Genomic DNA, 17,600 nt, shown 5'->3' on the forward strand with positions numbered 1-17,600 from the left:
GTCTTGTAATCTGGGGAACCGGGTTCGCGTCTCCGCTCCTCCACATGCAGCTGCTGGGTGACCTTGGGCCAGTCACACTTCTTTGAAGTCTCTCAGCCCCACTCACCTCACAGAGTGTTTGTTGTGGGGGAGGAAGGGAAAGGAGAATGTTAGCCGCTTTGAGAGTCCTTAAAGGGAGTGAAAGGTGGGATATCAAATCCAAACTCTTCTTCTTCTTCTTCTTCTCTGTCCCTTCTCTGAAAATATAAGTGTTCCCTCTTTGCAGATATGAGCTCCAAGGTTTCCCTCCCACCACTCTAGGTGGCAGCACCACACTTTAAGGCCACTTTACATGCAAGAAGGGCCTGCAGATGGGCAGGTGGCCTGTAGAAAGTGTGCTGCACCCTGGAGAAACTCAAAAGTCATCATTTATCTAAGCAGAGTTTCTGCCTAGCAAATATGCTCTCATTTTCACCTTAAACATCTTTGCATTTAACATGAAGGTTTCAAAAACCAAAACAGCATCAGAGGGACAGGAGGAGGGGGCTGATAATCAATAGGATCAGAATAGGCGTGGAGGGGAGGAATTAACCCTTTCCTGCCAATTTAACCCCTCTTAAATGCAAAAATGTGTTTACCATAATCTGTCCTCATTTCACCCTGAGTGTATTCTCTGCCTGGCACATCCTGACTGAGTCATTTTACATTTGTGCAAGTGAGTTCTTCAGAAAGGGGGTTGGGTGGGTTGCTGCCTTTTGAATGCTCCAGAGCCCAAATCTCACAGCTTTGTTCAGGTGTCAATATTTACTTGGGTGGGAAACTGGCTTCTATTGCAGTTTGGCCTTACTTGTGCATGTGTGTGTTTTAAAATAGGGTCAAGCATTTTTGACACAGGCGTATGCACAACTCTTCTCTCTGTTTCAAAAGCCCCGTTCTTTCAGTTGCACTTCCTCAAATTGGATGAGGGAGGGGAAGGCCGATAAAAGTCAGACACTTCTGAAAACAGAGAAGTATTCAGAGGTCTCTGAAGCCTCGTAGAGAGTTTGCAGCGCACATTTTAGGCCAAGGCAGGGTGCTGAGTTTGCCTTGCCTGAGCTGTCTGAGGTGTGGAGAAGCTGAAGGACCATTAATCCCTTTGGCTCTCGTGCTGACAAGGAACTGTAGGAATGTCTCAACAGCTGCGAGGTGAGAGGTGAGTCCCTCAGACACTTTCTCCTGGATACTCTAGCTTTTGCTTGAAAGAAAATGTCAGGAGCAAAGGGGGACAGGGGGCTCTCACACCTTTAATAGTTGTGTAGAAGAGGGCAGTGATGGTGGGCACCCATTGGAACTGGTAGCACAGAAGGCAGGCAGCCCAGCAATAGGGGGAGCCAGAGCCAATGACAGGCAGAGGCCATTAATCCTGGTTTTGCTTCTATCCTCCTCCCTGCTGAGTTCTGCAAAGAGGGGGAAGCTGCCAGGACCACCCAGTGGACTGGATGTAAGTAAGAAGGCAGGCAGATGGAGGGTGACTGAGGACAGACTGAGGTTGGTGGGGCACTGCCCCATTAGCTTCAGTGAGGCAGCCTCCACTGGAAGAAAAGATTGTCAAGCAATCCTCTTCTATAAGACCAGGGGTCAGCAAACTTTTTTAGCAGAGGGCCGGTCCACTGTCCCTCAGACCTTGTGGGGGGCCAGACTATATATTTTTTTTTTGGGGGGGGGAGAATGAACGAATTCTTATGCCCCACAAATAACCCAGAGATGCATTTTAAGTAAAAGCACACATTCTATTCATGTAAAAACACGCTGATTCCCAGACCGTCCGCGGGCCGGATTTAGAAGGCGATTGAGCCGGATCTGGCACCCAGGCCTTAGTTTGCCTACCCAGGTACAAGACTGTTGGAAATGCAGGAGCCTACAGTCCTCTTCTCGTTTGGCCACTCTCATTTGAACAGCTCTCTGGAAAGTTTGTCTACTTGATCCAATATTTGGATCTGCCTCTAGAAAACATAACAATGTCAAACACTGGTGAGCTTCTTTTAATAATAATAATAATAATAATAATAATAATAATAATAATTTATTTATACCCCGCCCATCTGGCTGGGCTTCCCCAGCCACTCTGGGAGGCTTCAAAAAAAATATTAAAATACTGTAATACATCAAACATTAAAAGCTTCCCTAAGCAGGGCTGCCTTCAGATGTCTTCTAAAAGTCTGGTAGTTGTTGTTCTCTTTGACATCTGGTGGTAGGGCGTTCCACAGGGAGGGCGCCACTACCGAGAAGGCCCTCTGCCTTTTGCGGGAGAGAGTCCTACAAGACCTGAGCAAATACTAAGGTGGCCCTGGTCTTAGATGCAAAAGAGGGCAGGACTCCTTTTGCAAGGAATACCTGGTAAAATTCCTTCTTCTACACAACTATTTGAGGAGTGAGAGCCCTGTCCCCTTTTGCAGCTGGCCCCTCTAGTTTTAAATTATAAACTGTTTCAATTCTTCAACTCACTGGTAGGGAATCTTCAGCCTGCAGGCCTAACCAGGCCAGTCATTTGGTCATCCTCATTTGGTCCACGAGGCTGCTTTGGCCAAACCATTGTCACCTGCCCTTCACCTAATGTCATATAAGGTTAAGGTAAAGATATGCTTGGGCCAAACTGGAGGTTAAGCTAACCCCTTTCCAGCCCCGTGAGGAGCACGGGGAGCATTCGCGCAACACACCTACACACTGCAGCTGACACACTAATGTGTCGCCACACACAGTTTGGAAAGCTCTGCCCTAAAGTAACCTACTGTCCTCAGGTGCAGTAGGGAGCACTGACCCATCACCGTGGGGATTCGAACCACCAACCTTCTGATAGGCAAGCCCAAGAGACCACAGTGTCATCCATGTCCTCTACTTTTACCTTTTTACTTTTTCCATCACCGCTGTTCAGTTGGCTATTTTAGGTGGAATGGAACAGGTTGCCATCTTGTCCTTTGCGTCAGGTAGCAAAATATCTTGCTTGTTTCTTTCATTCATTCATTCATCTGATTTCTTACCCATCCTTCAAGGGCAGGTTACAGCAATATACTGTAGTATGCAGTTTTAATTGTTTATAACAGTTACAATTATAAGAACAAGTGAAACCATTTCAACCAAAACAGAGCAGTCTAGATTCAACAAGAGAGATGGGTCCTGCAAAAACACAATGCTTTACCTGCCAAAGGGGAAAGCTATTCAGTTTATGGTGAATGTTCTACAACAGAGGTGCTAGGTGCACCTCTGTGGCGAGGGAGTTCCACAATTTAGGAGTGCCACTGAGAAAGCCCTCTTCCAGGTCACTACCCCCCACATTTCCGAGAGTGGTGGAACTACCAAACGATCCTTTTTTGCCTGCCCCGACACCCAATGTGGCCTGTAGGGATGGAGGTGGCCTTTCAGCTAGACACCAACTTGGATGGCTTTAAAAGAGGATTTTCATGGAGTTTAAGGCTATCAATGGCAGCTAGCCATGATGGCTCTGCTCTGCTTCTATGGCTGGAGGCAGCAATGCTTCTGAATACCAGTTGCCAGAAACTGCAGGAGGGGAGAGGGCTCTTATGCTTGGGTCTGCTCCTGAGTTTCCCACAGGTGGCCGCTAAGCGAACAGGATGCTAGATGGGTCATTGACCTGATCCAGCAGGCTCTTCTTGGATCCTTATGTTCTTAGATTTTGGGGGACTAAGTTATTTAGGGCTTTGGGTACCAATGTGAATATTGTTTGTGCTTTTTCATTCTTTGTACAGTCATACCTCGGGTTACAGACACTTCAGGTTACGTTTTTTTGGGTTACGGAGCACCGAACCCCGGAAGTACCAGAACAGATTACTTCTTGGTTTTGGCGGTCACGCAAGTGCAGAAGCACTAAATTGTGCTTTGTGCATGCGCAGAAGCACCAAATTGCAACCTGTGCATGAGCAGACGCACTGCTGCGAGTTGCGAATGCTGCGGGTTGCAAACGTGCATCCCGCATGGATCACATTCGCAACCTGAGCGTCCACTGCATTATTTGTATTTGTAATACACCCTGATTTTTAATTCATAGGTGGGTGGGGTAGATGTCTCTTGCATCATGACTGCCACCATAGTAACAGCTGTCATCATCTTCACTAATACCATATTGGCCCGAATATAAGCCACACTCCCCCCCCCCCCCCCAATTCTGATCGTGAAAAGTTAAAGTGCGACTTATATCATGACCTTATGCTGCCAGCAAAGTGGCATGCCCCCCCCCCCAAGAAGCAGCCTGGGAGCCCGGGGCAACGGCACCCATCCTGTCTGCGGCTCCCAAGCCTCCTCCAAGCTGCCAAATTTTAAAGGTGCAGCTTATTTGCGGGTGCGGCTTATATTCAGGCCGATACGGTAATCTTTTCACTTGTTTTCCAGTGATTTTGACCAGCTTCCCGATGATGTGCCTGTTTCTGCTAACATCGCAGACATTGAGGAGAAGAGAGGCTTCTCTAGTTACTACGTAAGAGAAGGACTTTTCTTATGAGTTTTGATCTGGGGATTGATGGGGAAACTGGAACTGCAGGAAATGTTTCCTTTTTGGGCAAACAGAATGCATCATTTCACAAGGGAAATTACTTGCTTCACAGCACTAAATTTCACAATACAGTACTGTGATGACTGATGGTTATTACACAGCCTTATCTGTTAGACTCTTTCAAACATAAGCAAAATTCCCTGATAATGTAATCCTGTACATTCTGATTGGGGAACCTGCCTCCTTCCAGATGTTGTTGTGCTACAACTCCCATCATTGGCCATGCTGGCTGGGGACTGATGAGGAGTTGTAGTCTAACAATATCTGGAGGGCCACAGGTTCTTCGCTCTGCCATAGATGTTTACTCAGAAGTACTTTGGCCACCTCATGAGAAGAGAAGACTCCCTGGAAAAGACCCTGATGTTGGGAAAGACTGAGGGCACAAGGAGAAGGGGATGACAGAGGACGAGATGGTGGGACAGTGTTCTCGAAGCTACAAACATGAGTTTGACCAAACTGCAGGAGGCAGTTGAAGACAGGAGTGCCTGGCGGGCTCTGGTCCATGGGGTCACGAAGAGTTGGACACGACTAAATGACTAAACAACAACAACAAAAGCCCCTGAGATACTCAGTGGGACTTAATCACAGGGAATTGTGCATAAGATTCTGCCTAAATATGCATTAGGACATAATGCTAAACCATAGTTTAGTGTTATGTGAATGAACTTGGGAGCAGAAGCTCTTCCCTCCCACCTCCTCTGGAGCAGCCAAGCAGAGGAAATAAGAAGTGTTCATTTCTGTTTTCAGCTAACCATGGTTTGAGATTATGTGCAGAGCAGACAAACTCTGATTTGTGTTAGCTATGGTATGAGGAAACAAGGCCACTTCAACCTGGGCCTAAATCACAGTTAACATTAATCCTGGTTCTGGGTTTGTACATAACAATAAACTACAGTTCTCTGAGAATTGAAGCCTAAATGGTTGTATCATGTTCTCAGTATTCAGTGCAAAACCCACTTATACTCCAGCGCCACTGAGAAAGTCAAGCACAGAAAGATGGTTTGCATATTTGTATGTTCCTGTCTTTCCCCTGCTTGTTTTAAGGGTATAAGAAGCTTAAGCTAAGTCAGGCTACAGGTCCAATTAATTCACACCCCATAGTTCTTTTCCAGGGATGTGGAATCTGCAGCGCTCCAGATGTTGTTGGACTCCAACTCCCATCAGCTGCAGCTCACATAGCCAGTGATGGGAGATGATAGGAATTGTAGTCCAACAACATCGAGGGTCACAGGTTCTCCATCCCTGGTCTATTTTGACACTAGTTTTCCAGGCCTTTCCAAGTCACGCTGCCCAATGTCCTTTAACTGGTGTCTTCTTCTCTTCCAGGTCTTTGTGATCGAGGTGAAAACAAGAGGTGGAGGCAGGTATATGATATTCCGCCGTTACAGCCAGTTCTATAACTTGCATGCCAAGCTAGAAGAAAGATATGGTTCAGAAAGCAGAAACAGTCGCTTTTGCTGTCTACTCCCTGTCCTGCCTGGTAAGACATAAAAACTTTCCTATACCTGTCTTTCATTCTTAGATAAATCTTTTAAAGAATCATTCAGAGTGGCTGAGTAACTGGATAACAGTAAATTCAGATGCTTCCCATGTGTTCCTCCTTTGGATTTTCCAGCACTTGTGTCTGGAGATGTTTGAGGAATTCATTATTTATGAATTCAGATACAAACTGCCCTGATCTATACCTACCAGGCTAATGTTTGGATCAGAATGTAATTATTCTTTGGATTTCACTCTTTTCTGAATCACTTAATTTGGTGTTTTCCAGGAAAAGTTTATGTTGGCGCAAAGAGGGAGATTGCTGACAGCCGAATCCCAGTACTCAATGCGTACATGAAGGTAACTCTGGAAAGAACTGTCCACACTGGTGCATGAGGTTGTCATTATACTGGATCATAAACTGAATGCAAAACCTATGCAGGATATGAATGAGCACTATTCCACTCCAACGGCATTCAAATATGGCTCAAAAAACCGGGGAAGCACCAAGGCAAAGAATTGCATTTGTTTCATATGAACTTTGCCGTCACGGCTTCCTCCAAAGAATTCTGGGAACTGTAGTTTGGTGAAGGAGCTCAGAATAGTTCCTTGGCGATCACTGCCCACCCTTCTAGAACTATAATTACCAGAGGTTGCTAAGGGAAGGGAATGACCACTAAGCCAGCTTGAATGTTATTATTTTCCTTGCTGCATTTGGCTTCAGTAAAGGACACTAACGAATGCAATCCATTTTGTAGGAATGAACCCATGCCAAATTCATAGATTTTAAAATCACTCCTCCACACATACAATGGGGCCACTATGAACACGTAGAAGAATTTTCATTTTCTATTTAACGAGATTTATATACCACATAATGATGATGATATAACTTACTTATGTCTAGATATAATAATAATAATAATAATAATAATAATAATAATAATAATTTATACCCAACAAAATATTAAAAATACAATAAAACTATATACATACATATATAGTTTTATTGCATTTTTAAAATAATAATAATAATAATAATAATAGATATAATAACATTTTAAAAAATGTAGATGAAGCCAACAGTTTTCTAAAATATAATGTGAGCAAATATGGGGTACAGCTAATTTTTCTCTTGCATCATCAGATCACATAATTTCAGGTCAGCCGTTATGTGCTAACCTGACAACTTTGGCTTAACTACAACATATCAGGAGAAGGCTAAGGAAACCTGCAAGAACGTACCTTCTCATCAAGGGGAAATCAAGGGGAAATAACTCGCAATGAATGGGTTATAGTACTCCCAATCAGACGCTTAGGCCCAAAGTGCAACTTGAAGCCTGTTGTTGCCCAACTCTGACCTAATAGTTGAGAGGATTCTGCACAGTAGTGGATATTCCTAGCACCCCCCTCACTCGTTCAGGGATTATGTGAGGGGGCTGCATTTGCAGTTCCCACCCCAGAGGTACAGCTTTATAGTCACACAGAATCTTTCTCCTTAATGTTGTACATATATCAGTGTTTAAGAAGTGGTGCCAATACACAAAATCCTACTTCACTCCCACATATTCATTGTAAGGTAAAAGGTAAAAAAGGTAAAGGATCCCTGGATGGTTAAATCCAGTCAAAGGCGACTATGGGGTTGCGGCGCTCGTCTCACTTTCAGGCCGAGGGAGCCGGCGCTTGTCCACAGACAACTTTCTGGGTCATATGGCCAGCAGGACTAAGCTGCTTCTGGCACAACGGAACACCATGACGGAAACCAGAGCGCACAGAAGTGCTGTTTACCTTCCTGCAGCATTGGTACCTATTTATCTACTTGCACTGGGGTGCTTTCGACCTGTTGTTTGGCAGAAGCTGGGACAGAGCAATGGGAGCTCACCCGTCATGGGGATTCAAACCGCCAACCTTCTGATCAGCAAGCCCAAGAGGCTCAGTGGTTTAGACCACAGCGCCACCTGCGTTATATTCATTATAGATGGGTGGGGTGGGGGTAAACAGCCCCAGAGAGATCTCCTGTTGCTCTGGAGCAGACTCTTACCAGGGGTAATGTCCCATATTCATATACCCCCCTCTCGTTTTCCTTTGACCCAGAAATTGCTTAGCTTCCCAGCCTGGTTGCTGCTAGATGAAGATGTACGATTGTTTTTCTACCAGTCGGAGTTTGACAGTCAGCAGGTACCTCAGGGGCTGCGAAGGCTTCGCCCACGTACCCGTCGCGTGTGAGTATCTCCTCCCCAGTCTTTCTGCCAAATAAATAAGACATTCCCCCCCTTTTTTTACCTGCCTGGAATTTAATCTTGTAGCTTCATGGCCATGCATCCAAATGACACATTGCTCTCCCTCTTCTTGGTGACAGCAAGAGCGTTTCACCCCAGGAACCTGGCTTTGACCGACTGGCAGCCCCGCGGGCAGAGGTGGGTACCTTATACAGCAAGTCGCAGAGGTGCATAAGACTGAATTTCTTTGAAGATATGGAATGTAGGGGCTCATCAACACTTCCCTTGTCCTATGCCTGGAAAGCATGTGTCTGAGCAGTTTTCCATGTTTTCTAGGTCTGGGTTCAAGCAGTTTTGCCTTTGCCCTGCTGCTTTCCCCCAGAAAACCCACTCTTCAGCACTAAATTGGGACAAACAGCGATTGCCATTTCTTCTTATTCAATATTAAATAACAGGTTTTCTTGGGGAAAAGTGGTGGGGCATACGGGAGTGTGGATAAGCCCTATGTTTCTAATACCAAAAAGTTCGTTAAAGTAACATAGCCTGAGTTACCCAGCTTGTGCAAATAAGTATTTTGGCTTAGGAGAGCATATTCTTTAGATACCATGGGTCACCCTAGTTTGGGATTCATAAACTAACCTTAAACTCTAGTTTACAATCCTGGCTTGATCCTAGCTTGTTTGGGAGCAACAACCCAGAGTGCTGGGTTTTCACGTTGTGGGAAACCAAGCTTAATAGATAGGGGAAATATAGTTGAAGTCAGGGTGTGTGTGTGCAGTAGAATAATAAACTCTGCAATCTCATTTATTGGACATCGCCTTCAATGACTGGAACTATGGGGATGTGATCTTTTTCTTCTGTGAGCCTAGACTCAATCCATCCCTCCAGTTCTGTTACTTTATTTATTTGTTTCTTTTGATAGGCACTGTTCGATTTTACTGGGTCCACTAAACTGGAACTGAGCTTCAAGAAGGGAGACTTGATTTATTTGCTCAGCAGGGTCAACAAGGACTGGTTTGAGGTAAATATCAAGGCCTTATCTGATCATATATTACTGGCTTGATTTCTAATGTCTACCCAGCTTGGAGTGTGCTTTTAATCAGGGGCTGGATTAGCTTTATTGGCATTGCTGGATAGATAAAGACATCACCAATTTTTGAGGATGGATTTGTGATTCCACTCCAGGTCAGAAGTGTGTGTATGTTTTAAATGGACAATCTAGACAGCTGTGTTGTTGTGCATAGTTTGCTGCTTTTTGGCCAGATTTTTGTCATTAATGGCACTTTTACTTACTGCCCTCGTCTTCTGCAGCTCATTTCCCAGCCCCCTCATTCCCTCTTACAAAGATCTCCTTTTCACTGCGCTCATCATAGGAGATCCTGTGCCACATCCATAGTCAACAAATTTTTGCCATGGTGCTCTCGCGCAACCATAGAGGCGTGCCACCCTTTTAAAGACACTGCTTGTCCCCACCATCTTGTCCCAGGGAACTGTCCGAGATGCCACTGGAATTTTCCCATGTGCTTTTGTGGATATCATCAAAGAACTCCCACAGGAAGAGGACACCATCAACTGGCTGCGCTGCTATTATCATGATGACAATGTCAGCAGCATCAGGTAATGCAGGGGTGGGGAAACTTCTTCAGACGCGGGGCCACCTTCTGTTCTGGGTAACCAATAGTGGGTGGGGCCAGAGGCAAAAATGGGTGGAGCAAAGAAGGTAAATTCACTAGGATAGTTTCCACATGCACCTCTTCCTATCCTCCATCCAGGCAAACAAACAGCATTATCAGAGGTCAGTGACACATTTCAGCCAGGTGAACTATTCAAGGAGGGGCAATGTCTGGGGACAGGGGATGTGGCTGGGGAAGATGTGTGGTTTGGGGAGAGTGCCGAGGGCTGGATAGAAAGGCTTGGAATTGCTGCTTCTGGGGAGCTATTGCAGCAACCTGGATTGACCCTTTATTTTTATTAAATTTGTATACCCCCCTTCATCTCAGGGCAGTTCACAACATGAAAATACAAGCTAAAAACACAAAATACATAATAAAAACAAGAACAACACCCCCACAAACCAATAATCCTCCCCATTGCTTCCCACAAACATATTTAAAAAGGGTATCAGATGTTAATCAGCCCAAGGCCTAGTTGAAGAGGAGACTCTTGCCTCTGCTGTAAATTCAGCAGATGGTTTTAGGAAACTGCTGCCTCTTGAATCCTCCCACCTAACAATGTGGGAATTAATAGTTCTGACATAGCTTGCAAGGTAGTTGTTAGAGATACTAGATAATGCACCTGATTCATTGCTCTGAATGTTGTTGTTGTTGTTGTTGTTGTTGTTGTTGCAAAATGCTAATCTTTATGCTGAGTTGGAGAGAGAACTTGCATATTCAAGAACCCCTGAAGTCCTATATGCAGAGTTTCCACAAAAGCCGGCCATTTAAACACACACATGCCTTTCTTACTGGAACATGGGGTGTTTGTGTATTTCCCATTTAAGTGCTGATACAATGTCAGGTTGTTTCCAGATGACCTGTTTGTTGAGCATTTCTCCCAATTTGTTTGCACAAAGTTTGCCACAAGATTTTACAAAGTCTGCTATTTGTTGAGCATGCTTTCTGTTTGGGTTGCGGAGAGGTTATCATACCCTCCAACATTTCTCCAATGAAAATAAGGACATCCTAAGGAAAAGTGGGACATTCCGGGATCAAATCAGAAACTGGGACGGCTTTTCTAAATCAGGGACGTCCCTGGAAAATAGGGACACTTGGAGGGTCTGGGTTATAAGACGTTGTATTAAGCAATTGTTATCCCACACTTTCTTGTGCATTTCCCCATTACTTTCCCTACTGCAGAAAGGCGTGATTTCTTTTTGGAATTGGATTTGTCTTGCTAGAGCACCAAATCCACTTTAATGCACAACTTGATTTTTCTGGTCTGTGATCAAATCCCCTCTTCAAAACAGCTACAGTTTGGAAAGGGGCCACAGACTGAGTTCAAAAAGTGAAGTGCAAGCAAGGTCTTCCTGTTGGATTTCCTCTTTCGCACTTCCGCTGCAAGCTGACCTCGTGCCTCTCTCTTTTAGGGACATATCGGTGGAGGAGGACCTGAGCAGCACCCCACTATTCCAAGACCTCATGGAATTAATAAGGTAAAAAGCACAGGAAGAAAGAGCTCTCTCAGGCAAAATACACTGAAATCATTTGCTCTTCTGTGCACTTTGCTGAAATTCCAAATGACCTCTGCAATTGTATCTGGAAAAGATTTGCTGTATTAGGAGTTGAATTGTTTCAATGGTCCCTTAAACCAAAATAACTGAAAGAATCCCTTCATTTATTTTGCTCTTAACAAGTGGAGGGAGCCTTCTGTTCCTTGAAGCTGTTTGTGCTGCTCTTCTCTTTGAAACTTTGAATGGGGAAATTTGTGTCTTTAGTTTGCCATTCCAGTGCAAGTCTCTAGTGTAGGGTATGCTCACACTGCTATTAGTGCGTATAGTCCCCTTACCTAATACTACGTACTGTCCTGATTTGCACTCCGCTTCCTTTATTTAGTGCCAAATTTAGCAGCTCATTAAACAGATAAATTGGTAAGTGTGTCCATTAGTGCTAACTTTAGCATAGGATCTTTCTTCCTGCTCATTGTCTTGTCCTTCCTGCTTTGCTCTTATTGGGATGCTTGATATGGCTTTGCACATGTGCTTGTGAGTTAATCTGATTTTGGTCCTGTGCACCTACTCAACTACTTTCACAAAGGAAATCTTAACTTTTAATCTAAAGGGCATAGGTGCCACAACACTAAAGGCCTGGTCCCTATTTTGTGCAGAACGGACATCCCTATAAGATGCTGTCTGCAGGAGGCCCTTACTGAGGGAGTGCAGTTTTCAATACTGTAGGGTATATAAAGATTGATAGGCTATTTCAGGTATCCTGGTCCCAACCTATATAAAGCTTTATACACCCAAACCAGCACCTTGAAATTAGCCCAGTAGCTAATTGGTGACTCATGGTATAAACACGGTGGTGATATCCTTCCCCAGTGACCAGTCTCAAGGGTAGCACCACATAGAGCACATTGCAGTAATCCAGCCTGGATGTTACCAGTGCACGGATGACAGTGTTATGAAAATAGAAGGAAGAATAAAATGTAACTATTTAGAGAGAGAGATAGATAGAGAGAGAGAGAGAGAGAGAGAGAGAGAGCTACAACCAATCAGGAGAGGATGAAATATGTATGTGCCACAAATCAGTTGCACAGCACATGCAACTTCAAAAATGTATATTGTCCAAGGACAGCCAGGACCAATGATCCAGGGACAAATATTGCTTGCAGCTGAAGTTTGCTGATGCAGATGGAGCCTGAGAGCTGAATCAATCATGTCACCATTTTTAATGAAGTTGAAATTTGTGTGGAGGACCACAGGAAACTTTCACATGTATGGAAACTAACTTGGTTTGGCCTACTTGTCTGCATTTGTGTGGGGGGGGGGTTGGGGTGGGAACGGCTTTAAAAGATTTAGACAGATTCATGGAGGCAGTGCTTTCAATGACTGCTAACCATAATGGCTATGTTCTACCTCCACTGTCAGAGGCAGTATGTCCCTGATTTCCAGCTTCTTGGAATTGTATGTGGGCAGAGGGTTGTAGTGCTCATGTCTTGCTGGCAGGCTTCTCACAGGCTTTCGGCTGGCCACTGTGAAAACAGGATGCTGGACTATAGGGGCCATTGGCCGGATTCAGCAGGCTCTTCTTCCATTCCTAAAATCAGCCACACCCACAGGGCATTGTTTTTATACCCTGCCACCCTCAGGTCACACTACAAAGCCTTCACATCTCTCTCTCTCCCTCCCTCTCCCTCTCTCTCTCTCCTGCCCCCAGCTTGGTCTCCTCAGAAGGAGCTGCCAGGACTACACCCAGGAACGTTTGCTTTTGTGTATGGCTGCCCCATGTGGCGAATGATCAGAATTTCATTTTGGAACATTTGCTTTGCAAAAACATGTTTGCTAAGCTCACAATTTATGCAAGGGTTCAGTTCCCAGGAACTGCACACAAACACCAAAAATGCGTATAGCCAGGAAGGCCCCTTATTATTATTATTTTTTAAATGATATTTATTGAAAATTTTTAAAATTACAGAAAAAGACAGAGCAGAAAAAGAAAAAAGAAAGAAACAAAAAAGAGAAAAAGAAAACAAACCACATCCAGCAATACAAATTCAAAAAACAAAAATACACCACAAACATATAAAAATAAAACCAACATTCTCAAATCTTCAACTTTCATTACCTTCTTTCTTTGACCTCCTCCTCCTCCCTTTTTTTGTATCCCAGTTATTAATTATCGCAGCAAATCCTTTCCATATTTCATAATATTCTGTCATTACATTACCTTAATCTATTTTAAAACTTAAATCTTATTTTACCCACTTCTCATAACCATAATATTCTTGCCTAATTCTTTAAAACATTTTTGCTAGAGCCAAGTAATTTCGTTCCAACATTTTTCTAACAGTCATCAGTTTTATAAAACAATCCTAGTAATAAAAAAAAAAAGAAATAGAAACAATCCAATCTTCATCCAGCGTCCCTTCCTCCTGGTCCCGGGTTTTGTCAGTCCTTTTTATCCCGTCGATCTAGCGCATTAACCTGGTAACCTTATATCCGAGGCCCTTAAGTCCCTTCCATGTCCCTTCCGCAGCTCTTCTTCATATTCCCCTTTCACTCGTGGGAACTCCAGCTTGGTGATGTTTTTGACCCTTTTCAACAAATCAGCCCCTTTTCCATAGTCCAGACTAATGATGGCTGTGTTACTTAGTCTTCCTCTTCCTCTTCTGAGCCTGGCATTGCTTCAGGGAATGAAATCACAACAGGGGTGGGGTTTCACCGGTAGCCAGCTGAAGACGGTAAGCTTGGCCGTAGTCCAGCTTCAGAGCTGGGGTCGGCTTCCAGATCACATCCCCTTGCTCTGAGACCACCTCTGCTTGTTCTCTGTGCTCTCGCTGGGCCCTATATCAGTCTCTGACTCTCTGACAACACCCAAACACTCTCCCAAGGTTAGTGCAGTTGCTGATGGGATTGCCAGCTTCTGACATTTTTCTACTGTGCATTTTGATTTTTCTGGTGTTTTTCCAATGTCTGTATTGTTGTGTTTATGTAAGAAAGGTGAGTGTAAGTTGTGGGCTTGCTGTAGACTAGGAACAATTGCATAGAAGAGCATGTACATCAGCAGACATTTGCACTAAAATTCTTTTGAATTTTCATGAGGACTCTAGAAAAGACAATCACAAACAGATCTGGAAATATGGGTAACTAAACTTTAGTAAAATGAGACATCCAAAGAAACGAAAAATGGAAAATGAACACATCAGGATAAACACAGACTTCCCCATGCCATGTATGCTTTCCTTGTGGACTAGGATGACTTGCTCTGTTCAAACAAGCAGCCCCCTGACTTGCCTTCTGAGATTGTGTGGTTCAGGGGTGGAAAACTACATTCATTGGTAGCCTCTGAGAGGTCAGGGGTCAGGGTTGGTGGGGCCATAGGCAAAACTGGCCAGAGCAGTGGCTTCACCTTTGTGCAGTAGGATGTGGGTCATCAGAAGCAGCCATAGGATTAACGTCTTTTTCTTTTTCCAGCCGAGCGTTTGCACGTGACGATATTGCCCTGAATTACCGTGATGCTGAGGGCGATCTGATCCGCCTGCTGTCTGATGAGGATGTTGTACTCATGGTGAAGCAGGGCAGGAGTTGGCCTTTTGAGAAGCACATCTTCCCGTGGAAACTGCATGTTACTCAGCAAGATGATTACAGTGTCTATGACCCAGCGGGAGCTGGAATCGCAGCACAAACAGCAACAGAACCATGATCCTTGTTGTTAGTGCTGCTCAATGGGTGTGTGTGTGTGTGTGTGTGTGTGTAATACAACAACCTGGAACCATGTGGAACTGTCCTGCAGGACTTTCTCCATATTTTACTACACATTTTCTTTGGTTAACAATATGCATTGCATTATCACAGAGGGTTATTTTGGGTTTCTCCTAAATACGGGTCCTCGTGTTGAGTTAGACTGTACCCACACACCTCTCTTCTTGTGGGCTTTTTGGCTACTATGTTCTTGATTTAGAAGATTATTGTTATTTTATTATTATGTTAATGTAAGTTATATGATAACATTGTATTGTAGTAAAAAAGTTACTATAAGCATGCTCTGGGTTCTGTCAGTCACTTCTAGGTTCTAACAATCTCATGATAGTATTATATTATGGTTAGCAACTACAACAGTTTGCTTAAGCTCATTTAAACATGAGTTTAAAATTCATTTCTCCAGCTACCCTGTAAATAAATGTCTTTACTCAGGTATCCATCTACTCTATATACAAGCTTACGTTTACCAAGGCATCTGTTTACGTAGAAAGACTAATAAAAAATGGGTTTTTAGAGAACGCTTGTTTACAGCATTGTTGGTTTCACTGAACTATAGAGCATGCCAGAGCATAATTCTTTTTTGAAACATCATTCCCTCTGCTTCTGATGCTTAGACTGTGAGTGACAATGCTTATGCTGTCAGAATGGTACCACCTGCACACAAGGGCGAGGTAGCAGTAGGATTGAATAGGTGGCCACTGACTACATTTCAACACTCCTGGGTGGCTTTTGTTAGTTTGCTGCTTCAAAAATCACACTGATGTACTTGGGAAAAGTGGGTTAATTGCTGGGAATTAGTGTGTGTTCACTTTTTATTCTATTCTATTGTATGTGATTTCTAAAAGAAAAATAGTTTATGACCTTAGAATGTGTTGTATGTCACCTTGAGAACTGTGTGGTATTCAGCTAACAGAGAAATCTCTGTGACTTCTTGCGGGACAGATCCCCTGTTCTTCTGACTATCTTGATCCTTGAACCCCTGGACAGGACTCTGGCCTCTCTGGGGCAGCAGAATTTTGAGCCATGGGGCAGGCATGATAGGAAGGGGACGATGAGATACCAGGGATGTGCAGGGATAACATGCTTAGAGAATGGTGGTTGAATCTTGAAGACTGACAATGCTAGCAAATAAGACAAACAAGATTTCAACTAGACAAGGGGAAGGGATTTTCCAGGGAAAGGGACCTCAAAATATGGGGGCTGTCCCTGATACGTCAGGAGAGTTGAATTTATACCACCAGTGTAAAGCTAGGTGGGTATGGGTAGACAGATTTCATTTCTTCTGTTTTTTCCCCTCTTCATACCAAAATCCAAAAGTACTTTTATTCAGAAACAACACTCACCAGTTTCAAGGGAACTTGGAGCTGATACAAACATGAGTGTCCTTCATGGCAGTGTGGGGGTGGGGGGATCCAAAACAATAGCATGTTGTGTTTGCAGCTGTGCTAAGCGGTCAGATTGAGAGAGTCGGCATGCATTCAAGGAAAAGGGAAGTTCTAGTCCAGAGGAAGTGGGATTGAGCAATTAATAACAGACCATGCAAACTGCCTCGGCACGGTTTAGGAGCCACCCACATTTTTGAAAAACCCCAAACACCTTTCTTTTGAAGTGTGTTTCACTGATACTACCACAATGCAGTTTGAGTGGTGGATTCTCTGCAACAGAAGTACAACCTGGAAGGAAGATGTCTGTAAATAGCTCCCTTTAGGTACTGCATTGGATCACTGTCCTACTACCCATAAGCCTGCTAAATATTTCCTGGATGGAGGATAGAGGGCACTTTTCCCAGGAGGATTTTATTTATTAATTCCACAGCGCCCTCAAGTGTGCTAAGCGCTCTAGAGAGAGAGAGAGCGCATGCGCACAGGTATAAAGAAATATTTTCTACAGCAGTTTTTAATGTTATGGAAGAGAAGAGGATTTTTTCTTTTCTTTTTGGTGTTGCTGCTTGAATAACCTTTGGCAAGCACTCTTGCCAGCACGAGTGTGCTGAAAGCCTCCCTCTCCTAATTGCAAAAGCACTGGCACTTATAATCCATGCAAATTTAATTCCGCAACCAATTAGCATTCCTTTCTGGCTTGGACAGAGGCAATGCTTGCTGAAAACCCAAGAGATAAGAGAGAATGCATTCTTTTACAGCTAAATACAACCAAACTCACTTAAGATGCTAGAAAGAGGAAGCTGGCAGGGGCAAAGGACAGCTGGTTGTCATCAAGCCACACTTTGAAGTCGCACATGCAGGGGGATAGTGGGGGGGGGGGCAGGGGGTTGTGGCCCCGGTCGCAGAATTTTGAGGGGATGTGAGCCAGGCGCCCCCCCCCAAGCACCAACTTCTGTGGGGATCCCCATCCTTCACAACTTGCTGCCAGGGGTCTCTGGGCACCAGAGCCCAGCCCAGCTTAGCCACCACATCCCCAGCCCCCTCCTCACTCGGGGCACTTCCTGGATGGTGAGTGAGGT

At 44.2% G+C, this 17,600-nt stretch overlaps 1 protein-coding gene across 1 annotated transcript; it reads left to right on the forward strand.

The window, feature by feature from the left end:
* Nucleotides 1-975: 975 nt before the first annotated feature.
* NCF4 (neutrophil cytosolic factor 4) lies at nucleotides 976-15,418 on the forward strand. Its single transcript, XM_080971806.1, has 10 exons — nucleotides 976-1,171; nucleotides 4,363-4,447; nucleotides 5,849-6,002; nucleotides 6,291-6,361; nucleotides 8,096-8,223; nucleotides 8,361-8,418; nucleotides 9,143-9,241; nucleotides 9,707-9,837; nucleotides 11,306-11,371; nucleotides 14,852-15,418. The coding sequence occupies exons 1-10, from the start codon at nucleotides 1,146-1,148 to the stop codon at nucleotides 15,078-15,080; spliced, it is 1,047 nt and encodes a 348-aa protein (XP_080827932.1). The 5' UTR covers nucleotides 976-1,145; the 3' UTR covers nucleotides 15,081-15,418.
* The last annotated feature ends 2,182 nt before the right edge of the window (nucleotides 15,419-17,600 follow it).

Source organism: Podarcis pityusensis (assembly GCF_964106645.2).
Source record: "Podarcis pityusensis genome assembly, chromosome: 10".
NCBI lineage: Eukaryota > Metazoa > Chordata > Lepidosauria > Squamata > Lacertidae > Podarcis > Podarcis pityusensis.